The sequence below is a fragment of the Uloborus diversus genome, chromosome 7, assembly GCF_026930045.1.
Source record: "Uloborus diversus isolate 005 chromosome 7, Udiv.v.3.1, whole genome shotgun sequence".
In the NCBI taxonomy this organism is placed as follows: domain Eukaryota; kingdom Metazoa; phylum Arthropoda; class Arachnida; order Araneae; family Uloboridae; genus Uloborus; species Uloborus diversus.
Window position 1 is genome coordinate 149631177 of NC_072737.1, and position 27922 is coordinate 149659098.

Consider the following 27922-nt stretch of genomic DNA (forward strand, 5'->3'; position numbering starts at 1 on the left):
AAATGTATCCCATGAACTTTTTCTGTAATGTTTACATCATTTGAAGTACAAGATTTGTACAAAAGAAAAGGAAAGTTTCTGCGAACGCCCCGTTTCTGTGATTGCAGCCGTAAACAAAACTGCTCCGCTCATTTCACTCAGTGCAGTCGCATGCTCGCATGGATTGTACTTTTGCTACAATGCAGAATACTAAACGAACTGCTAATTATTCCCTTGATGAACTTGAAACGATTGTATATCATATGGAATTGCGACCTGATTTAGTTTCTGGAAAATTAGGCGCAGAGTACAAGACAATCGCTGAACAAAAACAAGCTTGGCAAGAAATTGCGGACGCTGTAAACGCAATAAGTAAGTACTTCTACGAAGCTCACGCAAGTTTGTGATCCTGAATATTAAAAATGTATTCGACACATATTTGGATTTTAGGGATAAATATCCCTATTTGATGGATTGATCAAAGACTTTTTTCTTTAGTTCTGTAAAACTTTATTAAACTAAAGTCAACGTTGGACACCGTTGCACTGCGTACGCAACTCTGGTTACTGCAGACTATTGTTGTCAATCTATTCGCTTTTTTGGCGCAAAACTTAAATTCTAAAACAGTATTCTGGTGCTTCCAAAACTTCATATAATACAAAAAATTAAGTTTCAGACTTGAAAATTTATATTATTGGGCAATTCTTTCGTTACGTGTATTACTTTCACACAACATTTTTCAACTTTAATGCTCTTTATAACAAACTTACTGGATACTTTTCATAGTTTTCTCAACTAGTTGTTAAATTTTCATGTGCTTTAAGAATGCAAAAAAAAAAAAGTTGAAGGTGCATATTAATTTTTTATTGTAAAAAAAAATTCTGAAATTTTGTTACATGCTTACTATGCTTTTTATAAAGCTAGATATTTGAAACTTTGTATATATACGTGAAATTCTGTGAAGTATGAATGAGTAGAATCAAGAATTTTTTTTTTTGTATTTAGAGAGGTAACTATCAAATGTGTGTTAAATGATTTTTTTTAAGCAGTAAATATTTTTTTGATTTGGTGAAATTGGTGCGTTACATGTGTTAACAGAAAGTTACGTGTGTTACCTTTTGTGAATATTAGAACTGAAGAGTCACAAAACAATTGAAGCAGATCATGGTTTGGGAAGAAAATATTACCAGACTTTTCCACCGTGACGTGTGTGACTTTCTGACGCTCTTTCTTTTAAAACAACAATGCAAACTTCAGTGAAGTTTTTTTTATCATTTATTATAAAGTTTTAATTTTTATTTAGTATGACAACAAAGAAGATCTAAGACTATTTTTATGGCAATATTTTCATTATGAGTAGTTTTTCAATTTTTCATAAAATTTTAAAGCATTATGTTTGTGACTCAGAAAATGAAAGAAATGGATAAGCTTTGAGAGTAAAATGAACCACTTTTTTTTACTTGTGCATTAAGTGTTACATGTGTTAATATTACTATTTTCAAATATATTTTTCTGAAGCTCTTATGTTGCCAGTACAAGATGAATACACTCTCACTTTGTACAAATGTGACTGAAGAGTGTTACTAGTGTAGCCACTTGTGAAATATGTTTATTCAAAAGTCATTTTAGTACTGAAATATGATTTACTTAAGTCCATTTCAAATCACATGAAGTAAAATCCCTTAAGAAGATTGTTAACTAAGGGTGCCCAGGAGTGGAGTGGAGAGTTATGCTGCAGACTGTGTCGTTAAATATTTTAGCGGTAGTCATTTTATAGGGTTTTTTAATGCCATTTGGGGCGTGGAGAGTTGCTCTGAAGAATTCCAGGGAAATGGCCATCCTTTTTGGAGGGATGGTAACCTTTGTGGTAAGTTATGTGGTTTTGAATTTTTTCTATCCACATAACACCAGTCACCTACTTGTAGCTCAGTAACAGCCTTTGTTTTATTAGTTCAATCATCAGAAATAACTAAAAAATCTGGTGTAGATAATCTGCATACCATGATTTTGCCCTTCATGACTGACGTAACATTCATTCTCTTTATACCTGAAGCATATTTTAAATTTTTGCACAGGTTATCTTCAAGTCAATATGAACTTGATTGAATAAAAATACTTTGGTTGAATGTGTAGGATCCTTTATTATGTTAAGGAAATCAGTTGATGATTGAACTTTTATGTTTCTTAATTTACTGATACTTTTCTGTCTAGACCAAAGATTTTACTTTTTCTTTCACGCTGTCACTAACCTCTTCGCCATGCATATAGATAACAAATATTTAGTTTAACTTTTTGTTTAGGTATGGAAATAATTTTCCCTTTGGTTCTATTATTTTTCTTCAAGTACAACCCTTTTTACTTCCTTTTATAAAAAAGTAAGTATTGTATTCGCGAAAAAAAATTCACTAAAAAATCGGCTTTAATTTCCATTTTTCTCACCCCTGAAGGAATGCTGAGTTTTTTTTTTTATAGGACCCGACCACACATGGATATATGCCTAGGAACCTACAGACACCTGAAATATCCATTTTGACAACCGCCGAGTTAATTACAACGAATTTTCTCGTGACGTCCGTATGTACATGTTCAGGGGCGGACTGGCCAGGTCGGCTAGTCGGGGATCCCCGACTGGGCCAACCGCCGAGTGGGCCACTTCCAGCAGTTTTTTTATTGATTTTAATACAACTAAATTCACACCTAGCATTCTTTAAAGTGTTATAATATAAAAAAAGCATGTAATTTGTTTACTCTATGTGAAAATAGCATTTGGAAAAAGATTTTTTTTTCCATCCTAAACAGGGACCAAAGTAAATAGCAGAAGTTCAGAAGAAACTTTCCTCTCTTATCGACCTTCTCTCTAGTTTTTAGAGCTTTGGAGGCCATGACTCCCACATTGAGGAAACGAAAGGAAGCCAGAGAAAATGGGGTCTGACACGACATAGAAAATTTCCCGGGACGAAAAAGGAACGTTAAAAACCTATATTTGTACATCTATTAAAAAAAAAATAAAGGGACCTACACCATTGAACAAAGCGGCCCGGCCCTTCCAATGCATGGGCCATGCTTTTTGGTGTTGATACAATGAACAGGGGCATGCACAAGGGGAGGGGGAGAGGGATGCCTGTTGGCCAAGTTCCAAGCCTGAAAGGGGCTTGAGATTTTTTAAATGAGGGGTGAAATAAATGTAGGGACGTAGGGGTAAGCAAGATGAAGGGGGGCCCGTAAAAGTCGTTTGTGACGGTGCCCAAAATGTGCACGCAGCTGGTATTTACTGATTATGACAGACTCATTTAAATGTTGCCAGTTGGCAAGATATTTCATTATTCTATTGTAAATTTTCGCTATACAATTATTATTATCTAAGAATCACGTACGGAAGAGCAAATCTGGACTACGATCAAGGGCGTGGACAGATTTTGGGGCCCCTCACAAATGACTTTTCCGGGCCCGCTCCATTTTGTTTACCCTTGGATTTCACGTCTAGTTTAAAAAATATTGGGCCCCCTTCAGGCTCGGGCCCGGGTCAACAGGTGTCCATTCTCCCCCGCCCCCCCCCTCCTGTGCATGGCCCTGAGGGGCAGATACCCAAATAGTTTTTTAAGGGGGCTAAAGAAATTGAAAAGCTCCCCCCCCATTACAATTTCCCAAAGTGAAGTTTTCACGACTTTATTTTCCAATGTGTTTGATTTTTTTAAAACTTTTTTTTTCTTCAAGATCCTTTAAGACCAATTAAAGTACTTTTAAGTACATAAGTACTATGCACTTTTCTGTTTTGAATGTGGAAGTAAATTATCTTTAACATTTCAAGCCAATTAAACACTAAATGCTACACAATTTCACCGAGATGCCATAAAATATTATGTAAATAAAAAAATTATAACTTTATAAATAGGTTTTATTGAAGAACTCAGAAGCTACTTTGAGAATTTCAAGGAGTTGTTGATTTGTTCTTAAAAATTTAAACACTACATGTCGTTTCAATTAATATTATGGTTTTGCCAAGCAGAGCCGGCCTTAAGCCGATTAGAGCAAAAGGGTCCAATTGGGCCCCACACCAGCAGGGGCCCCGCTCTAAAAAAAATCTTTTTTTTTTTTGCTCTCGAAAATAAATTAGAAAAAAATAAATTAAAAGTTCGAATGAACTTAACTGACATAAATTATAATATTTTTTTCTAATAGTTAAACTGGGAGTATAGAGCTACTTTCAGTAGGGGAGTAGGGGGAATTTCCTGAAGCTTTTAACTTCCCTATTAAGATTAGCAAAATATATTTTCAAAACTATTAGTCTGTAATAAATTTCCGGAAGAAAATGTTAAAACATATAGCCAGTTGAACATCTTGAAATCCATATCTAAGGCCGTACCCGCTGTAGCCTATTTTCCGGTAAAAAGAAAGGAACTAGTGGGGAACCAATGTACAATTTTTCTTATGATTATCGGCAATTAATACGGTAAGCAATAGCATAAAAGGGTCAAGGGCCCCTGTCCTAGGGTCTTGCTATCACATGTGCAATGCGGATATTGCCCCAAGTCCCCAAAAATTGCAGAAATTTCCAAAGCTATTTATTTCATTTATATACTTACTTTTATTATTTTTTTAAACTTTATTCCTGTTGATATAAAAAATGCTAAAACTCAGCAGCAATGACAATTTTTCCAATATAGAATTAACACTAACGTAGGTGCAATTACGAAAAATACATGAATAATTGAACAAATAATAAAACTCAAATACTGCGTGCTTGTTATGCGCAACACATCACCATAAAATTCTAAAGAACGCAAATTGCCTATAGCTTCCAGTCTTCTCCTAACGTATAGATAGCCTGAAATTTGGTTTTTAAATCTTCAATGATAAAATATTTCTTGGGGAGCCACCAAATCCCTACATACCTTCAAACGTCACTGAAAATGCGTTTTTAAGACTTCATTTTCAAAAAAAAAAATCGGGAGGAGATTACTTGAACGCCCACCCTTACCTCAACTTTATCACAAAAAACTGACAAAAATTACAAAATTAAGTTTTGATTTTTAAAACATTTCCAAGAAGAAAGATTCATGAATTTCACAACCCTCCTCCCCTTATTCTCCCCTAACGTCTCCAAAGGTAGCTAGAAATAGTGTTTTTAAAATTTAAATTTCGAAACATTTCCGGGGAAAGGTCTTCGTCCCCTTTTCCTAACTAATGAATCCTTTAATTAGCATTAAAACAATAGCTTAAAATTTCCCTTCTAGAAAATGCTACTGTGAGAAAAACCATGAACCCTTCCTTCCCAAGAATAACCTAAAATTGATTTCAGTTTCGAAAAAAATTCCGGGGTGAATCTCTTCCCGTTTCCTCTATCGTTAGCAAACAGGGTCTAAAATTGTGTTTTAACACTTCAGTATCAAAAGATTTTCGAAGAGTCATTGAATTCCCTAACGTCACCGATGATAGTCTACAATTGCACCTTAGAGCCTTTGATTTTGAAAGTTTTCCCCAGAAGATAACCAATTTGCCTATTTCTTCTCCATCAAACATCACTTTACTAGGGCTAAAATTTCGGTAGGCCTCCGTCTCTCCCCCTTTCCCTTAACTTTACAAAAAATGGTTCAAATATGCGATATCAAACGTCAGCTTTGACGACTCTTCCGGGGACCGTGGACAGTTTGTCTGACCTCTAACGCCCCCCCCCCCCCGCCTCCAACCTCATTTTCATACCAAAACTACTTTTTTAATCTTCAATTTTGAAAAATGTCCAAGAGCTCCCCCGTTCTCTGTAACTCCGAATTACTTCTGACATCCCAAAGATTGTCTAAAATAGCTTTTTTAGAGCTGGCAAATTTAGGTGCATTTTACTTTTCCGTCAAAGCTTTAAATTGTGCATATAGGCGGCTAGTAGGGGGGGGAGGTGTCTCACTTCCAAGTGTGAAGGGGTCGTCAGTTTTCAAGATCGATAGAAAAATAATTTTTTATTGGGTAGATTGATTTATTTCATGAAAATAAGAGCTAAAAATTCTAACTAAATGGACTTTTCTTTTGTTATTTCACGCTAATCGAACTTTGAATTGGAAGAGGGAAGTCTAAGGTGGCCCTCCGTCCCGATTTTGGAGGTCATATTTCACATTTCATGGAGACGATTTAATCAGTCATGTTCAAATCCCATTATATAGTCCGATTTTACGAAAAAAGAAAGAATAAATCACAGTATCAGGATAAGAATTAAGCAGGACGGGTAATTGCAGCTATTTTGAATCCTTACCTGACTCGAAAAAATCTACGGCACTTCTCAAATTTGTACAATCGTTCTGTAAAGGACCCCATCAGAATTCTCCAATCGGGCCCCGCATGTGCTAAGGCCGGCTCTGTTGCCAAGAAACTATCATGTATGATTTATTTTATTTTGCATTTTTTTATAAGCTGAAAAAAAAATTGTCTCGCAAATAGCTTCTGGGATTAAAACGACTTTTCTAGGCACATCTTCACGCATTTTTTTTTTAAAGTCAATTACTGATTCCATCAAAAGAGAATTTATAGACGAATAGCGGTGTATTATGTTTCTTTTAGTTTGAAGTTAGTTGAATTGCTGCTGTGATCCCTGACTCTAGTATTACTTCTTTAGCAAACAAAAATGTATTTATTCAAATAAGATGTGTCTTTTGTGTTCTTTTTAAATAACTGTAAAACATTTCTTCATGTTATATAGAGAAATCAATTTTAAAAACAAATGATTAGTTAAATTAATTTTTCCTTTTGGGGGGTGCCTGGACCGTCTGCCACCCTCTCCCCTATAAAATCCGCTACTGACTACAATAAACTGAATCTGAAACAGGACAAAATTTCGACTTAGAAGGAAGAGCTTCAGAACATTGGCAGAATTAGGACTGAGTTCGGGGGAGGGAGGGGGGCAAGGTTTTTTTTTTTTTTTTGTTCTTGGAGAAACATTAGTTGTAATAGGGTCAGATTTAGACTTAACAGGGTTCCTAAGGAATTTCAGGTATGAGGTCTCTTTGTAGTCCTAAAGTCACACCAGCGATAGTCTTCAGTCTACAATTGAAGACTTAGATGCAAGAAACAGTTTGCGCCCAAACTTTTTCCTTTTTTAATATTCATTTTTACGTGTGGAGAATATAGATGTTCCGACTAGTGCAACATCGAGACACAAATGTAAAATTAGACCTCTGCTTTGTACTCAATTATGTGAGAAAGATAGTAGCCTTTCTATCGGACAGTGATGAATATTTGTTGGTCTTACTAAAAATGAATGAGTCTGGACTTACCTGGTTTTTGCATCAAGGCCCTCATTTGTGTTTTTCAGATTTAAATACTGAAAAATTGCCAGACGAAGTCTTCGAACCTTCGCCATTCCCTTAAAGACACTGAAGATAGCTTAAAATTTCACTTATAGAAATTTCCGTGGGAGAGCTCCGTAAATCTTTTATCTGCACTATAGCCTAAAATTGATTTCAGTTACAGGAAAAAATGCCCAGAGGGAACTGATGTTTCCCTCAAACCAAAAAAAGGGGCAGTGCACTTTCAGCAAGTTTTAAGAGAAGTTTTGTCAAATAAAAAAGATGCTTCTTTTACTTTTTGGTATACAAGGTACATACAAAGTTCAAGTCTTTTCGATAGTAATTATTTTTAAAATTTGAAAAACTTTATGATATTTAGTTTTAAAGGTAATGCAAAACACATTCAGATATATTCTAATAAGATTCTTGTGTGATTGAAACAAGGGAGTGACGTTTCAAGGACAGGCTTGTGTGAACCTTGACCTTTTGAAAAAAAATTCGCTTTTGTGAAGTTTTGTTTAAACTTTTAAGGGGCAAGGAGGGTTGTTTAAGTCTTGGGTCAAAGGTTAGCTTAAAAGCGGAAGGGCACGGCGCTCTCCAAAAAATCTTGGGGAAAACACTCAGGAAAACTTTCCCCTTTCCTTTCAATGTTTCCTTTATATTTTTCAAATTTCAGTGTCAAAAAATTCCGAAGGGGAGTCGCCGGCTTCCCTGTAGTAACGAAATGTAGTTTAAAATTGGGTCGAATATACTTCAGTTTTTAAATGCTTCCAAATGAGATCACTTTGCACCTACTCTCTCAAACATGACCAAAGATAGTTTTGCGCAGGGCCTGATTTGGAAGTGTGGAGGCCCCGGGACAACGAAGGAGTGGAGGCCCCTAATCAGGGTTCGAAAAGATCATCATATTTTCGAAAATATCCGATACTTTGATATATATCCGAATATTTTGATATATATGTATACATCCGATATTTTTGACCCGTGAAAGTTAGGATATTTTTTTAAAATTTTATTCTGGGGTCCACTTTGTTGTGGAGGCCTCGTGGCAGTAGCCCCGCCTGCCCTTTCCTAAATCCGGCCCTGGTTTTGCGTTTTTAAATACTTCAAATTCGAAACGTTTTCGTTGAGAGCTTCTGATGCTTCCCTATTCAATTAACTTTACCATGGGTAGCCTAAAATTGCATTTTTAAAATTCCCATTTCGGAGAATCTCCGAGAAGAGCCCCTGACATTCTATTGTAAACATAGATAGACTAAAACAGACTTCAATTTTGAAAAAAAAAAAGTTAAGAAAATAAAATCGCGTGGTGGAACCCCTTCTTTTCCCACTCCTCTAACGTTACCGAAAATTGCAAAATTGCAGTTTTTGACATCAACTTTAAAAATGTCGCTTTATTTTACATTTCACAATTTTCTTTTTCTAGAACTAAAAAATAGTTGTATAGAACCATAGTTGTTGTATAATGTCTTGGTTCGACTCAGAAGGATCGAGATCCGGTACTGTTTAATTTAACTTTTTTAATTTACAGAGGTGGGCCAAAATATTCTTTTGCCGACTGGGCCAAAGTCAGCCAGACCGCCCCTGTACGTGTGTATGTGTCTCGCATAACTCAAAAACGGTATGTCCTAGAAAGTTGAAATTTGGTATTTTTAGACTCCTAGTGGGGCGTAGTTGTGCACCTTCCCTTTTGGTTGCATTCGGATGACTTTAAGGGGGGGGGTTTGCCCTTTTGGGGGGGGGAAATCATTGTTAATTTCGATGTAAAACTCAAGTGGTGTTTTAATTTGTCGACACTTGGCGATGTATCGCCAGTCTTTTGGTCGCCAACTTAGCAACAAATGTGGCGATTTTTTTTAAATTTAAAATTTGGTTTCAATTTGGTCACTCTTGGTGATATTTACAGAGTAAGCAATTAAATCACATTAAAATTGCCAATAATGGGAAAATGACATTAATTTGGAAGTAAAAGGAAGTCGTGTGATGCAAACATCAGCTCGTTAAGCTCATATTCATACATGAAACATTAAATCATTTTTTCACTGAGACATAGTTTTAGAGTCAGCACTCAAAATAGTTTTAGATGAATCATTTAAAATAGCCTCACCTTAACACTCAAATATAAAGATCCAACATTTGAAGAAAATCATACAAAAACGTTACGTGTGTTATCTTCTTTATGAAGCTCTAATAAATATTTTCTATCAAATGTAGAAAGATGAAACTTCAGGTATGACCAACATATCAAGTTAATTTACAATATGAGATTTTTTCTTTTTGCCTGCTAATTTAGGTTAGGAGAAAAACTTGACTGCTTTACGTGTTACGTGTGTTACCGAAAAAAAATGGCGTGAGTATTTTCTATGGTTGAAATTTTAATAAAAGTCTTGCTTTTAAGTTTTAACTCATAGTTACAGTAAAACAAACGTTTTTAATGTTATTTTATAGTTTTTTCAAGAAAAAATTAACAATTAAGAAAAATATGGCTTTAAAAATTATTTTTTTAACTATGCATTTTTTTTTTTGGTGCTGTCTGTGTGCTACCAAATCTGCCACTGATTGGAGTAGTATTTTGCTTGTGACAGGAGGTGGGGGGCTGCTGGCTCTCGACAGACACTGTTCATCCTTATTTTGCATTTATTATAGTGCCCATATTCACTACGTCAAGCTTGTTCTATAAAACATAAAAAAAATCTCTATAAAGATGTAAAAAAAATCAAGAAAAGAAGATACTTTATAATAATACAAGTGATGCCTGAACTGCCTGGACCTGGAGCTGCCCCTGTATGATTTTGAATCAGTCTAATCACACCAATATTTTATGTAGAAATTTGATTAAATGTAAAATGGTAAATCAACTGTGGTAAGTGATGTTGTGAAGCTGTTGTTGAACTTCAGAATCAATAAAGTAAATTCTGATTGCTAAAATACCTATGATCACAAAGTGATTGTTGCAAACTGTCAAATATGTATATATTTTTACCTTCTTTAAATTATCTGATTACATTTTTATATGCTTGCTGTTTTTGTTTACCTTCGCTGATGTTACTAACTGTAATGTGATCAACCGACCGGTAGTTACCGGTCCAGGTATGCAAATGCAACCTAAGTAACAGTAAATTCATTTTGTACTGTGGCACTATACTACAACTTTCATTCACTCTATAAAAAATTCATTTGTTTACCAATTATCAAATGTGAAAATTTGTTCAGGGTGGCGACAGATCAGGTAAAAGTCAGGGAACTTTATCACTCATGGAAATATCAGGGACTTTTGAAAAAATAACAAAAATTCAGGGAAAATGGATCAAATAAAGAAAAAAAAAAAATTTCCCCTTGCAAAATGAAGTACTTTAATTCCCTATGAATTTTCCACCAGTTATTTGTTTTAAAAAAGTCAAATTAATGAGGTGCGATTGTACAGTGCCGCATATTTGTGCATCTTTTTTCCTCAAGGTCAAAGTATTCAATCATAGGATGAGCTTCCTAAGATGGCTTCTGTGTCTGTAAAGTTGTTTATTTTACCATGCTTGAATTTTCCTTCCAAGCATTCCAAGCTATGTAAAATAAACAACTGTACAGGCAAAAAGGAAGCAGTCATTAATGACTTTGCTCCCTTGCCTTTACCCATTGTCTTGAAGTAATTAGCATACTGTTATCACAATTTCAAAAATCTTTGTTTTTTAAATTAATGCTAAAAAAATCTTAAAAGTTATCATTTGGCGTACTTAATTTAATTGCTAAAATTGAATTTTGACTGAAAATCAATTTTTTAAAAAAAAATTTTTTGCCATGGTATTGTTCGCTGTCACTTCAGATTACACGAAGGGTTTTTTTTTTTTTTTTTCAGACTTTAAAACTCTTATTTCAAAACTATATACTTTTTGAAATTAATAATTGTTTTTGAATTTGAATGTTGCTAAAAAGTAATCTAAGGTTTTTTCGACAACTAATGAAATCATTTGAAATTGAGTTGTGTGCATAAGTAAATATTTTTATTTTTTTAAATTTTAGTTAAATGCTGTATTCGTTCATTAAAACCTAAGTTCTTGATTAGAGAATAGCTCAATATGACTGGTTGTTGAAAGATTTCAACTTATTTTGCATAAATATGTCTATTCTGCCATGTGCAAGTAAAAGGCAATAACTGCACTTTTTTTTTGCATTTTTGTCATCTGTTGTACGTTATCTTTATTGTACATTCCTACTGTTCCTATTGTTAGTTTTGAATCCACCACACATTTCTTCAAATGTCTCGAAAACCGATTTCTGCAGATACTGCCGTTTACCTGCACACGGCGTTATTATTTACGTAAGTAAAACTACATTACTTCTGTACATTAACTATTACTTGTTATTCTTGCAGCAACAATTATACTGTTTGAAAATTCAGTTCAATGTTATTTCCATTTTAATTTTTTAGTTTTATCATGATTAGATGTGTCTTTTAAGAGTGGTTTTAATACTTTCTTAGAATTCTTATGTTAACTGGTTCCTGGAAGTAAAGTATTTGTTTTAGATTTCCTACAATATTTCTCTGTCGATAATTTAATATACTATTTTTACTAAAAAAAAGGGGGGGGGGGCATTTTATTTTTAATTAATAGGTTAAACCGTTCTAAACACTGCATTTTATTTAATATGCAATGCTTTTCAGGTCGGGCAAAGAAAGGAAACCATTATCATTGATAACATAAATCAGAGAAATTTGGTAAACTTAATCAGGAAAAAGTCAAGGAACTTTTTTTTCCAGTTCCTGTCACCACCCTGATGTTTACTTTTTGGTTGCCGACTATTGAAGTATTCGGCTGAATCGAATATTAGGTTTGCCTGTTGAATATGCAGTAGGATACTAAATACCTACCAAATATCCAATATGTCTCTAATTTTAATGAAACCATTTAATGTTTTTTTTATATTTTAACTTCTTTTTTAGGTACAGATCAAGTAAGAAATTTCCTTGAGATTAAAAAAAAATGGCAAGATTTTAAATACAGAGTGAAGTCTAAAGTTGAAAAAATAACACAAAACGAAGCTATTGCCGAGGATGGAACCCCTTTACATTTCAGATTAACCCCATTGGAGGAGAGAGTTCTCACACTCCTAGCAACAGCTGCTCCTTCAAGTTTAACTGGTTTAAGTTTGGATTCATTATTGCAAAAAGCACAGGTACGTAGTGCATTATTATTCCTAAATTTATTGACTAAGGGCTTAGCATTTAGCCGCATAGCCACCAATTCTTCCGATTTTTGGCAATGGCTCCTGAATTTTGATACCTTCTTCTAAACTCCCTAATGAAGTAAAATTGCCTGAATTTTTATAAAAACAAAAGGAGAATTTTTAGTGATTCAAATTTCAGAGGAAATCCTTCAGTAATACAACTATGATCATAAAAACGAAACCTTTTCCTACACAAATTTTCCCAATCGGTTTTTAAACATGTTTATTTCATTTTTCTTTTCAAAATTTTTATTTCATGAATGCTTCTCACTGTTGGATATGAAGTTTACAGGTCAGTCAATAATAAATATTCCCTTTTTTTCACTGACCCATTGCCATCATTTAATGATCTTCATAATGTCCCGTTCGTAGAAGGAGCGTCAATCTTTATTTGTAAAAAACTGAACAAGGTAGTAATTTACAGCCTTATCTAACTTTAACATTACTCCGCATGTGGAGCTATGAAGAAACTGATATAAGTGGAAGTCTGATGGCACCAAGTGTCTCGTTGGGGGAGTTGGGGCATGTTGGTCTGCTTTTCTATTTTTCAATTTTCATATCATTAAAAATTTAATGAGTAGTTCTATTTTTTGCAATAAATTTCACTAAACATTTTTTATCATCTCAGATTTCTGTTAAAAAAGTAGAATTGATTCTTTTTTTAAAATAATTTTTGAATCAAACCTTGTAAAGTTGACCAGCGTGCCCCATGCCTGGGGTATGTTGGTCCGCCTCAAAAGACATGTTGGTCCGCATTATGCAAACAACTTCTGTTGTCATTTTAAAACAACTTCTGTTGTCATTTTAAAACAACTTCTGTTGTCATTTTAAAACAACTTCTGTTGTCATTTTGTAATAAATATTATCCAATATTATAAATAGTTTATTTTCTTTTGTGTGAAGAATGAAAAACAAAGTTTAAAAGATCAATATAACATGTTAAATGAGACTCTTTAAATTATCAAGGAAAAATAAACATTATTTAGTCTAGTGTATAAAGCACTTTGTTATTCTATGTAGTATAAACAAGCTAAATAAAAAGAAATTTACCATGTTTTCCAGAATGAAAAAGATTTAGGTGATGAAGAAGAGGATCATCACCAGACAAACAATGGTATTTTTTGTTCCTTTCAATGATTGCTTTTGAACTTATTTTAATTACATTCTGAATTTATTAATGATTTTTTATTATTAAAATTTTTTCAATGAATTGATGCCTTGCAGTGTTAGTAATTAATTGTTTTAAATTTAGTGTAAATTACTTTTCAGTTGAAGAAAGTAACGTAAAAGATTTAATTCCACTTTTGAATTCCGAGAAACAGAAGGTAATTTTTAAAAAGTTTTTATTCAGTTTATTCTTTCTTTTTGTATGCATTCTGTTAAAATATCTGCCTATATATATATATATATATATATATATATATATATATATATATATATATATATATATATATATATATATATATATATATATATATATATATATATAAAGGGTGTCCCAAAATTAATGCAAGATTTGAATTTGCCACAATTTTTGCTGTAAATTGTTGGCAGCCACGGAAAAAGAACAATTTGACAGCTGGGAGTTTAGGGTTAGTAAAAATGGGGTGTTATGCTACTATACAGCCAGCGAAACAATCCAATCACTGCATGAGGAATTTCCTGTTCGTGTACTCTCTCGTTTCGGTGATAAGAATTGTACCCTAGATCGTGTGATTTTACATCATTAGACTTCTTCCTATGGGGTTATTTGAAGTCAAACGTCTATGTCAACAATCCCACAACCACCCGCGCATTACCTAATTGCGATATCGAGCACCAATAACAGTAAACTGCTTGACCCGCCGAAATTTTCATTTTTTTTCAAATAATTGTTCGATAATGAAAACGCATTATAGAATCGAAAACGCTCCATTTGTAATAACCCTAGACCCTCAGCTGCCAATTGTTCTTTTTTCAAGATTGCCCACAATTTATTGCAAAACTGGCGGCAAATTCAAATCTTGCTTTAATTTTGAGACACCCTTTATATATATATATATATATATATATATATATATATAATAAAAGTGAAAAATATTGAAAAGACCACACCAAGAGCCCATAGATGCGCAACGCAGCAAAACTAAAAAGCCAAGTAAATATAAAATTAAGCAAACAGAATTTCAAATATTAAACAAATTATAAATAATAAATGATGATAAAAAGGAAAAATGCAAACAGCTATTAAGTAGGAATAGATAAAGAGTGAATCCAGAGCTCATCAGCCGTGGAGGATTCATTAATTATGGTCAAAAGACCAAAATTTTAACTATGAACTAGAAGAGAATGTTTAAGCTCCAGTACATGTAATATAGAGTAACAATGGGCAAAAGCACCACTTGCTAAGCTAAAAACAATAAACTAGAGCTCAAACCTAAAACTAAAAGCAGGGGGTTTTGCCTCGACTAATTAGGAAAACTAGTTCCGATAATGAGCCTTCCACGGGACAGTACCTGCCTATATCTGGTTATGTTTTTAATGTTTTGTTGACAAATGGAATGTTTTTTATCAGGTTGAACAATGGATTTGGTTATGTTTACGTGGATTTCAAGGTAAGACAATTTTGTTATAGGCAGGTACTGTCCCGTGGAAGGCTAATTATCGGAACTTGTTTTCCTAATTAGTCGAGGCGAAACCCCCTGCTTTTAATTTTAGGTTTGAGCTCTAGTTTATTGTTTTTAGCTTAGCAAGTGGTGCTTTTGCCCATTGTTACTCTATATTACATGTACTGGAGCTTAAACATTCTGTTCTAGTTCATAGTTAAAATTTTGGTCTTTTGACCATAATTAATGAATCCTCCATGGCTGATGAGCTCTGGATTCACTCTTTATCTATTCCTACTTAATAGCTGTTTGTATTTTTCCTTTTTATCATCGTTTATTATTTATAATTTGTTTAATATTTGAAATTCTGTTTGCTTAATTTTATATTTACTTGGCTTTTTAGTTTTGCTGCGTTGCGCATCTATGGGCTCTTGGTGTGGTCTTTTCAATATTTTTCACTTTTATTATATATATATATATATATATTCAATATTTTTGATTATTATATTACTTTTCAATATTTTTCACTTTTATTATTATTATATATATATATATATATATATATATATATATATATATATATATATATATATATATATATATATATATATTACGGTGGTCCTTATTTGTATGTGAAATTTTTTTCCAGAATTCAACAAGTGACGCCTCCTAGTTTTGTGACACTATAATAAAAAGTAATCTGTGCAAAATTTGAACTTGATCGGTTTATAATAACTCGTGCCCCTAGGATGTTGAACACTTTTGATAATTTCCCCACAAATCTTCGAGTTTTTACTTCAGACCCCGTACATCGTTTCTCTTAGGTTCGGAAAATATTTTTACAGTGAGGTAGCACTAAAATTAATCTTTTTAATTGCTTCATATCATCTAAAGATTTTACATTGAATAAGAATGAAATAGTGCTTTAGAAACTTTACCTTAATCATACGCTTTTCTCAATGCATCTGAATCGTGTGCATTTTTTTCCAATAGTCTTGGACTCTCTGTAAAATAAATTGCTTTTGTGACTCATATTTGGTAAATTGATTGTGAAATTCTTCGATTAATTGTGCTCCTCTTTCAGTTGTATCATTTACAACTTTCAACATTTTAATGATATCTCTTCCCTTTAAATAGCTTCCTTCATTTTGCCATGAATCAGGATCAAATAGGAAAACATCTTTTGGTGTTTGTAACTTATCAAACAGTTTTATTGACTTGTAATAAATTCCATAAAGAAGAAGATCTTTACTAAGTATTCCAAATCATCTACCTTTATCTGAAATTTTTTATACAGTCATCAGAGATGTCTTCCTCATCAGCAAGAATTTTTTGGAGTAGTCTTTTCCTATCTTCAAAGTTAATTTCTTCATCCAATACGGACAAAGCTACTAGTTCATCTCCTAAATACCATGAGTAATTTATGAATTTTCCAACCACCGCTTCTGCTGCATGTTTGTCATCATTTTGTACGCTGCTAGTTTTTTAGACACATTATGTTATTTAAAGTAGCCTAGATTGTGTTGCTGCGAAAAACCATATCTTCATACAGCATTTAACTATAAAACAGTATTCACGGACTTTCTCTTCATGTAAGGAAATTTATATTTTTTCCTAAATACATAAATTTTCAAACAATCAATTCCTTTTGCCATCCATCTAAGGGATAAGCTCCAGGTTGCCAAAAACATATCCCTGTAGGAGGGACTTCACCAGGAAATGTTATTACAAGTTATGAGAATTCTCTGTAATCTTTCTCAATCTGCTTTTTACGAACAATAATATGTCATCAACTTCGTCTTTTAGAATTTAAGTGGTATGTGTACTTGATTAAAATGTTATAAGTTCTGAATGATAGAGATCTTTCAACAAAATTTTAAAGCGCTTAAATAATGGAATATCGGGTCTAGAACTAAGAAAGGCAAGAACCTATTTAAAAACACACTCTGCAGTACGATTTCAAGTGAATGATGATGGCAATCCAAATGTAATATGTCACTGTTCTGTTTTTGCTCTAAAAATTGCATGCAAAATTTATACAGCCGAAATTGCAAGCCGTTGTATCAAACACTACAGCTTGAACAGTTCGCAATAAAGAGCAATTATCTAAGATATCATATACAACTGAAGAAATATCTCAGGAAATCCGAATATCTGTTCAACATTGGAACCTGAAGCTATCACAGTTAGCCTATCCGCGTTTTTTTCTCCAGTTAGATCTGGATGTAGCTTTGTATCGCAGTAAATAACTAAAAATTCTAAATTTAAATTCATGAAATTTGATTTTACCTCTCGAAGATTTTCTCTTGCTCTCTTAAGGGATGTATGATTGATCATAAGGTCGTTTGGATTTAAATATACTGCATCTACGTAGGCTGTTAATAAATAAACATCATCTTTGTCCCTAATATGGCATTTGTCTAACAGTGATGAAAGGCAAGCAAATATCAACAGTTGTCGGGCTTTTTTGCGTTGTGGTAGACCAGATATAGAAAAAAGGGTCAACAGGTAAGGTTAGATACCTATTTTGGTTTCTAAATCTTGTGAATTGCAAGAAGAATTTGATGATAATAAAGGATTTTGTACTGAAATAGAAGAAAATTCATTTAAAGTAAAGATTTTTACATTATTTGGATCTGGAATTTTTTTTTAATTTATATTTTAGATATAGAAAATACAGTAGATTTTTTATGCTAGAGTAATCGAGGATTTTTTAAAATTTATATTTTAAGAATTAAAAATTTCATAAAGATTTAAATATATAACTAAAGAACAGCGAGTTAAAATATAATTGCCATTGCTTAAATTTTTAGCATTGAAACCTAGCTAACTGAGTAGGTTTAGTTTTAAAGACTAATTTCGCGTATAGTTGAAATAGTGTTTCATTCAGGATTCGGTGGGTTGTCAGCTACATTATGTAGTTGTTTATAGGAGGCGCCGGCTTCAAAAGGTTATTAAAAATTAAGAGATCGTATATAATTAGTTAGATATTTAAAATAATTCATTGTATAGTAATTTAAATCTGTTTATTTTATAATTCGGTGTTTAGTTTAGTTGATTTTTGTACTGGAATTGTAAAATAAATTTCATTTCTATGTTTGGGTAGGAAATAGAATGTAAGTGTAATCAGTTATTTTTTGCTTTTTAGTTCCTGGGTATTTTTTGAAGGCGTTTTTTTTTTATTTAAAAGTATTTTATGTATTAGTTGTATGTTTATGTTAAATCTGATTATTTTGTGCAGTTAGGTTTTGTATATTCAATATAAGTTTGCTGTTTAGTATGTGTTCAAAGTTATATTTTCTAATACAATTACTATCAAAATAATTAGATGTTTAATAAATTATGTTTAGAATCAAGCAAGCTCAACAGAAAATGATCCAAATGCCATTCCAAGAACATGTAAGTATTTACTGCTTTAACTATTTTTTAAGTTTACAAGCTCCCTTTTAGTTTTCTGATTATTGTTAAAGCCCAGATTACATTCTCTAAATAAACTTACAATATGCATGAAAAGTTAGAAATATGCATTAATGCTTTTTTTGCTTATGTACAGAAAAATTGTTATATCTAAGTTTGAAAATACAGTGGAACCCCGATTTTTTACTTCATCTGACCGACCAGTGATAAAAAACGTTCAAAGTGGGAAAACGCAAAATCGGGGTCGCAGGACTGTTCGAAGAGCAGATGGCGCCCGGGGCGAAAGTTTCCTGGCGCCTCCCCCTCTATACACACAGAAAAATAAAGTTAGTTATAACATCAATGAATAATAGATACTTATTTTTTTACATATTAATGAACAGAACTATCAAAGGGCTATGCATAATACAAATTAAAACAGAACCAATGAATCTGCTTCGAATATTTGTAAAACATTAATGCTCCAAAAACTTTGCGTAAAAAGAGAAATGTTGAAAATCCAAATATTTATCTAGTAAAATGTTATTCCACTAGATAAAAAACAATCAAAACTGAGTTGGTTATTCATATTGATCAAACTAAGAACACGAATAAATAATTTGCTTATTATAAGTAGAAAATGTATTTATCGAAGTAAATTACATCAAAATTAAATTTCGATCTGGACTCATCCAATGATTCTTTTCAAGAGTTTTTTGTTTTACTTGTACCAACTTAATACCAGCTTTCATATATGTTATAAACAAAGCTGTTATTATTTTGTATCAAATACTTGTAAATTTTAGGGAGAAGCTCACAAATACTCAACAACATTGAAAATTGCTCAGAATAGCATTTTCGAGCCCTAATTTCGAAAAATCACTGGCCCTAATATTGCAAAATATGTCCTTACAAATTGCATTTTAAGACTTGAGTTTGAGAAAATATTCGTGCAAGGGTCCCCATGCCACTTTTCTTTAATATCACAAGTGATGGATTTTTTAAACGACACTTACAAAAAAATTTAAGTGGAATAGCCCCTGGATGTAAAACATTGCTTAAATTTTTTAGACCATAATTTTGAACAATTTTCCAGGGAAATTCTCCAGATCCTCCTATCCATAAAATCATCAAAGTTTGTTTAAAGTTGCATTTTTGAAAACTTCAATTTCGAAAACTTGCAGGGGGAGAAGGAATTGATTTCAATCTATTTAAAAAAAAAATCAATCGGAAAGAGTCTTTGAGCCCTTACTGTAACGTCAATAAACATGGCCTATAATCGCGTTTTTAAGGCTAAAATTGCATTTTTAAAACTAATGCTCAAAGTTTTGACCGCACATCTTTTGACCTTTTTTTCCTATCCGACCAAAAAGAATTTTTTCTTTTTGTTTTTTGAATGTATTCGCTTTAAAACTGTTATGGTTACGTCACTGCACGCAGGGGCAGAACTCAAGCAAATTTGGTGAGAACTAGACAAAAGAGAAGTACCTTTTGTTTGATTCTTCCCAAAAAAAGTGTATCTACTTCAATGATACATAGGAAACGATTGTTTAGGAGACTTAGAGAGAGGAATAATTTTGTGCCCTAGGAAAAAAAATAGAGAATCATTGCAATGATTCCTATTTTGTGTGTCTATGACTGTGTATCTATGATACACGAAATGAGGGAGCACTGCAAGGCACCCATAATTTTATACAATCAGGGCATTTTGTACGATGAGGGTCGCCGCAAAGCGCCCCTCGTGAAAATGTCGTATTCGTATGAATGTCATCGTGTTCCGTCGAAACGAGAGGCGCCTTGCAGTGCCCCCTCACTTCGTGGCGCCCAGGGGGTTTGCCCTGCTCGCCCCCCCTCATTTCGTGTCGCCCGGGGCGTTTGCCCCCCCCCCTTCGGACAGCCCTGCGGGGTCGGTTATAATATGGATATTGTTTAAAACTTGACACTTACCCAATGAACTAGTGGAAGAAATCTGTAATCGTTACTTGTTTTTTGTTTTCAGCTTAGAGATGAAAACAGTCGAAAAAAACGGGAAAATTTTCGAAAAAAAATGGAAAAAAACGTTTTTTTCCAAAGAAATACATTTTCACTTCGGAAAAATTGAAAAAAAAAATCAACTTTTCAGGGAATTGAAATTTTCAGCAAAAAATGATTAGAAATTTCTCACGCTTAAATTCTGATGCAATTTCTTCCTCCCTCCCGTTTTATGTTAAAATACTGTCTAACGTTAATGCAAGTTGTTGTATGACAATATAATTTGCATATAGATCAAAAAATGTTTAATAATACTTTTTACAAAAAAGCTTAAACCTTATTTAATTATAACCTTAGTGAAGAATTTTTTTCCTTCTTCATAAAAAAAACAAGCATAACTTTAATCACAAAACTATGTTTCTGCTGACTGCGAACTAAATGTACGAAGTGCAGCAAAAAAACACCGGGCAAGCAATTTTCCAAGAAACTTTATTAAAAATAAATAAACTAACAAAACACAAAAAACAATAGTATGAGAAGACCTTTAGCAATCATTAAATTTAATTGGTTTCAAACTAGCAGCCTTTTGCAGTAATACCGAGATGCAACTGCTTACTGAAATTTTCATTCAAGGGCAGCAAGTCCTTTTATCAATCCTATTCCCTATAAAGCAATTGGTTTAGAGAGTTCAATTTTACGTGTAGTTTAGGGTAGACCTTCGACTCCTAAATAGGCCATACAATGTAATCAATGCGATTGAGGTCTAGCGAGTAGAGCGTCCACTGAAAAAATATCATGTCAAAAAAAAATGCGCCTTGCACCACTCTTTTCTTTTTGCTCATATGAATCGGTGTGGAGTTCAAGGAAAATGTCCAGTTTACATTGCTGAAGTGCTCTTAGGTCCACAGAAGTACAATAAGTTCTAAAATGTCCTTCTGGTTCACTTTTTGATTCATTTTACAGCCCTCATCCACAAAAAACTAGAGATTTTTTTTCGCTTGTCCTGATTCCATCTCACACCAAGCCTGACTTCGGATTTTGGCGATATCTAACACTTTCTAAGTTACTTGGAGTGTCTACCAAGGGCGTCCATATGCAAAATTTTAGGGGGGGGTCTCTGATATTTTCCCCCTGGAAACCGACTTTAGTACAAATTAGAGCTAATAAAATTTAACATTTTTGATAACTAATTCATTAATGGTTAGAGAAAAAATGTTTTTACATTTTTACAAAGAAAAGAGTATTAAAAGGAAGGAAGTTCTCATTTGCAAGGGGGGGGGCTTAAGCCCCCACTTCCCCCCCCCCCCTGTATGGGAGCCTATGGTGTCTACAGACCAAATCCTATGGTTCTGGGGGATATAAACTGGTTGAAGGGTAAATCAGTGAAAGGTATCTCTTCCACCGTGGACTTGTGGCCCCATCTCAAACGTTTCTAGCATCTTTAGAGTCATACAAATGCCTGAATTTTTGGAACTTGCAAAACTTCTGTTTGAGCTTTTTTTTCCCCCCTTAGTCACACTTATCATCACAAATTCCCACAAACAACTGCTCTCGTGGAAACCCGAGGATTTCATTGAACTCACTTTTGGATGACCTGACGATTAACTGAAATGTTCACTATTCGTTTTTGTTTTGGACATGGACTTTCCAAACCGCTTGAAATGGCATGCCATTTCAAATACTGTTTGTCGAGGCACAACAAGCAAACAAACTGCGTTCCACTTGGTTAAACAACTTAAAATAGCAGGTATTTCGCTTAAAATTGTACGAAAACCAAAAAACAATACATAAACTAGGTAATATATTGTAAATTATTTCCTTATAAAGTGAGAACAGGGTGGCGACAGATCAGGGAGATCAGGGAAAAGTCAGGGAACTTTATTAATCAGGGAAAAGTCAGGGAATTTTGAAAAAATAATCAAAAATCAGGGAAAATCGATTTTATGAAGAAATTTTTTTTTTTTGCATTACAAAATTAAGAACCCTACGAATTTTCCGCCAATTATCTGCTCAAAATAAATAAATAAATAGATAAATAAATAAATAAATAAAAAAATAAATAAAATTAATGAGGTGCGATTATACACTGCCGAATATTTTGCATCTTTTTTCCTCAATGTCAAAGTATTGAATCTTATTAACCACAGGATGAAATTCCTAAGATTGCTTCGGTGTCTGTTAGGTTGTTTAGTTTACCTAGCTTGGAATTTCCTTTTACGCTTTCAATGCTACGTAAAAAAAACAACCAAACAGGCAAAGAGGAAACCTTCATTAATGCCTTAGCTCCTTTGCCTTTATTTCCATTGTCTCGAAGTAATTAGCATACTGTAATCACGATTTCACGAAGAAATCGTTGGTTTTTGAATTAATACTATAAAAGCTTAAAAATTATTATTTCTTCGCGTTTTTAATATTGCTAAAATTGAACTTTCAATATTTTGAATTTCCTGTTTGTTTTTTGCCATTATACTTTTTGTTGTTACCTCAAATTATAAAGGTTTTCTTTTCTTCAGATTTAAGTGATTCTTTTATTTTATAACCAAGTTGTATTCTTCTTTTAAATATTTTGAAATGAACTAATTGCTTCTTTTTTTCTTGCATTTCAAAGTTGTTTGTTATAAAAGCAATCTAAGATTCTCTTTTGTTACATACTGAAATAATTTGAAATAGAGTTAACTTGTTCACTTAAGTAAATATCTTTATTTTTTTTATTGTTAAAATGCTGTATTCATTCATTAAAACCTATGTTCTTGATTAGAGAAAAGCTGTCTATGAATGTATGTCAAATGGCTTCATCTGTTTTGCATAAATATGTCAATTAGTTATATAAAAACAACTACATTACTTCTATTCTTTCACTATTACTTGTATTTTTGCAACAATTATTATACTGTTTGAAAATTTAGTTCAAAATAATTTCAATTACTTTTTAGTTCTATCATAAATACACATATGTTTTTAAGAGTGATTTTAATAGTTTCTTAAAATTCTTATGCCAAGTGGTTTCTGGAAGTTTTTTTTTTTTTTTTTAATTTTCTATAATCTTTCCATGTAGAAAAATTTAATATACTGTTTTGCAGGGGGGGGGGGGGTCCCCCAAAAAATTAACTTTATACGCTTTCTTTTAACCATTTTATTAAAAAAGTAACATTTTTTAAAAATATATCTTTAGTTCAACAACTTTACACAACTTAAAACTTTTAAAGTACTGCATTTTATACAAACATACAATGGATTTCAAGTAGAGCAAAGAAAGAAAACCATTATCATTGGTAACGTAAATCAGGGAAATTTGGTGAATTTAATCAGGGAAATTGGGGAAAAGTCGGGGAACTTTTTTTTTACAGTTCCTGTCGCCACCCTGGAGAAACAAAAATAAATTAGGTACTCATTAAAATGAAATTACCTTTCTTCCATTCGATGATACAATTTTAGTCCGATATTTTTTTTACCGCACCCTGTATACTGCCGTGCTAAGCAAAAAAGAAGACTTAGCAGTTGGGCTCAAGCTGAGATAGTGTATTTTAAAGTGTGGCTCTTCCATATATTTGATTCAGATGTTTTTTTTTTTTTTTTTAAAGAATTTTTCAAAACAATAGCTCAGCTCTTGATCAAATGACCCTAAAACATTTTATTTATTAAGTAAAATACGAAACAGAGAACAACTTGGTTATAATAACTCAAATTTGTTCAAAAGGGCTGGTATGATACTTTTACTACTGTGCTTAGCAAGTCTGTATGAATAAACTTAAACTCCAGTTTAATTTTACTTCAGCTTTAGAATAACCAATTTAAATTTGATTTGGACTTAGACTGGATTGGAAAAAATCAAAACTCAATAGCTTTCATTTTCAGACAGTAACATTGTATTATTTTTCTTCCAAAAAAATATCAATCATGTTTGAAAGTTGAAAATTTCATAAGTTTCAAAGGCAATCTAAAGTAGAAAATGTAATTGTTATGATTAGACACACATTACCCAATATTATTGGTTGAGTGACGACTTGACTTATTTCTGGGTTTGACCATGAAAGACCTCTACTCAGTTGTAAAACAAAAAGGTTTTTTCTTCTAATTAATCTTACCTTTATGTGTATTTCTGTCAAGCAGAAAAAGATGTGTGGATAGCATATATTTTTTAATGCTTAACCTTTTATATGTTACAAGAAACACAGAGCTATTAAGAAATCGAAATTTTATTCATAAAAAATCAAATTTTCCATTTTTTTTCCAATTTTTCTCGAAAAAAACCGTTTTTTTTCCCACCATTCAAAATTTCTGGAAATTTTACATCTCTATTTCAGCTACAATTTCATTTACAGAACGCTCTATACTAAACATTTTTTTGCAAATTTGCCTCTTGGTTTGCATTTGCTAGTAAAAATTGTTTCAAAGTTTTTATACCTTGAAAAGCTTGATCAGCTGTGGGAACATTCTCCATTATTTCTTCTTCGTCTTCACCACTATCATCGAAAAAACAGGTATAAAATCCGATATCAATGGAATTTGTGATGTGATGAGCTCTCTATCGCAGTCAATATATGTGTTACGACTTCTGGTATATTTTCACCTTCATCCACACAATTTTCTTCTGTTTCATTGGGATTTAAAGATGAAATGCTTGTTCCAAGGGGGGTTGGGTTCCAAGAAGCCTACTTTATTGAATAAGTTCGTGATGCATTTTTTGTCAATGCTGTCCGACGCTGCACAAATCAAATTTAGAGCTTTGAGAACATTTATCCTTGCTTTAGAAGCATCTTGCAATTCCCCTGAAGTCCAGTTACAGATTGACTTTTGTCAATTGTATCATTATTAAGGGTGAAAACATCCTTCCAACTTCTGCAGCTGTTATTGAACAGTATTTGAAGTATGTAACTTGTCTCTTCTTGTGAAACACTAGTTGGAAGACTGATATTCTTACCCCTTATAGAAAGTTGTCAATCTCTATCAATTTAGGATAGCATTTGCAAAATCACATATCCTCACCAGAATTAAAGTGCTATTGGTTGATTTAAAAAAAAGGAATTTTCTTCAATAACTAATAATAAAATTCATAGCTCAAATTCAACTTAAGAACAGGTTAACTTGTTTGTTAGAGCACTTCTTTCTATTAGATTCAATTATTAAAATTTGAATGCATGAATTTGAATAATGGTACAGGTATTGCATTCATTTTGCAATTTCATTATTATGTTCTTCCTCTTTGACAAACTACGCATTATTGCTTTCAATTAGCATTTCGCTTTAGGGATAGTGTTAATTTTTCTTTAAATCTTAACTGCTATCTACACGTTTTTACTGATTGAATATGATGTGAGTCCAATAAAAGTGTTTTTAACTGCAATTGTTTTGTAACTATATCTTCCGGGGAATGCAATGTAAAAAAATAGTACATATACATTAATGCAAAATCGTAATACTCACTTATACATGACCAAAGGGAACAACGAAATTTTCGCTCACAAGTGAGATTCACTCATAAGTGGAAAACCCAAAAGTCAGCTTAAATGCAATAAGTTCACAATTGTTATTGTAATACTAATAGTTCCCACTAATACTAATGAATAAATAGGCACATAATTTCTGTTTATGCATTGTAATTTAATAAAATTGTAAAATTTGAAATTGTACGTTTTGTCATTTTTTATACACTGTACAGTACGTAAACGAATTCCCCAAAACTTAAAAAATGTTATGTGATCAGAGCTATAGTCTACAAGGATGTAAAAGATCCTGGATAGGCTACGTCAGTGCTTACAGCTTGACCACGACTTTAAGTGACGTCAACCTTTTTGTATGTAACCCGTTCTCCCCTCTCGATGTCAATCACGAGACTAATTCCACCCCCCCCCCCATTGCACACTTGTGCAAAAAAGAATACATTCTTTGAAGAATCTCAACAGTAAAATAAAGGCATGTGAATGCATTCCAAGAGGCAGAAGAAGAAGGGTTCAAATCTTCCGATAAACAAAGCGTAAACACGCGATTTAACTAAAACTTGAAAAAAATTATCGCGCATAAGTGAAAGGTGCATTTTAGGTCTCATGTATAATAGAACAAGAGTTAACATTGTTTTCCTATATCACTTTCCGGGCCCATGAGAAAATCGCTCATAACTGAAAAACGCGTATAACAGAGGTCGCATATAAGCAAGAGATCACTGTACATAGGGTGTTATTTTGATATTCTACTCAACTCTGCTACTAATGAAACTTTTTATCTTTCTTACTTATAAAACTGATAATATTTAACTGGATATTGATTGTATGTAGAAAACCAATTTATATATAAATATGGGAGAGAAGAAGCGGTAGCATTAATACTTCCAAATTAACAATGGTTTTTAAAAAAAAGTGTTTAAAGATTTTGTCAGAAATTTGAATAAAATCTCCATAGTATTAAAATTTGATGAAAAATGCATCTCTTATACAGTGAAAATCTGATTTTATGTCCCCTGAATCTACGTTTTTTCCGCATTTTAAATTTTTACCCCATCAGATCCCAGTTTTGCCGTATACTAATAACGTTAATTTAACCCGAATTGTAAGTTTGTTAGTTATGAATTTCCTACATTTTGTGTTTTCCCTGAGTTGTTAGAAAAAAATAAATGATAATGCGTAGCCAACTTTATGGATTTTTTGTCCACCAATAAAGATGAACAAAAGAAGCTAAAACATGGCCCATCTTTTCTTTTAATATTGCATTGAAGAGCTTATAAATAGTGAAGGACTATTTTTTTTTCTCATGAAGACCAGGAAAAAACCTTGCAAAGTATTTCAATTCAGGAAGCTACTGCATTTAGTTTGAACTCAATAACTAAAAAAACAATCCACTATTACAGAATATTTTCAACTTAAAAGCCTGGATTCGCAACTAAACATGTTAAAATGACCTAAAATGTGTGGCATATATGATAATGTTTCTTTCCTAAAATATAGATGTTATACCTTTTGAAATGAATTTGAAAAAAATTTTCTATGTGTTTTCTCCTGTATTTTACGCTTTTTTAATCCAGTCCCTTGAGAAATGGGAAATCCAGGTTTCACCATATAAATAATAAACATAAAATACTACTTTTTTTTTCCTTTGATGCTTTGTACGATTTTTCACTTATTTATTTATTTATTTTTAGCAAGCACTGAAAGAGTGAGACGTTATCGAAAGAGAAAAGCCATGATGAATGGAATTTTGCAGTCAAATTTCAGTTCTCAGAATGTTTTGGTTGAAGAGATAAAAGAACTGAAAAATGAAATTAAAAAACTAAGAGAGTGTGTTCAAGATTTAGTCAATCTTAAGAAAACAAGTCTAGAATTAAAATGCTTAAAATATGGTGTGCAAATTGAAGATTTATAACAATTCTTACATTATCGCAATACTTATGTCGTTATAAGTAATTTGAAAGAGTGAGGAAATTTCACAAATCTTGTTTTAACCATTGTGTTTACCTGTATATATGTATGTATGTTTTAAATTTCATTAGAGCAAATTGTGAATTAAAAA

General features: G+C 32.5%; 1 protein-coding gene across 1 annotated transcript; it reads left to right on the forward strand.

The window, feature by feature from the left end:
* Positions 1–158: 158 nt before the first annotated feature.
* On the forward strand, positions 159–27898 carry LOC129226942 (uncharacterized). The gene is made up of 7 exons (XM_054861571.1): positions 159–351; positions 1757–1846; positions 12187–12419; positions 13533–13584; positions 13740–13795; positions 18406–18454; positions 27555–27898. The coding sequence occupies exons 1-7, from the start codon at positions 159–161 to the stop codon at positions 27773–27775; spliced, it is 894 nt and encodes a 297-aa protein (XP_054717546.1). The 3' UTR covers positions 27776–27898.
* The last annotated feature ends 24 nt before the right edge of the window (positions 27899–27922 follow it).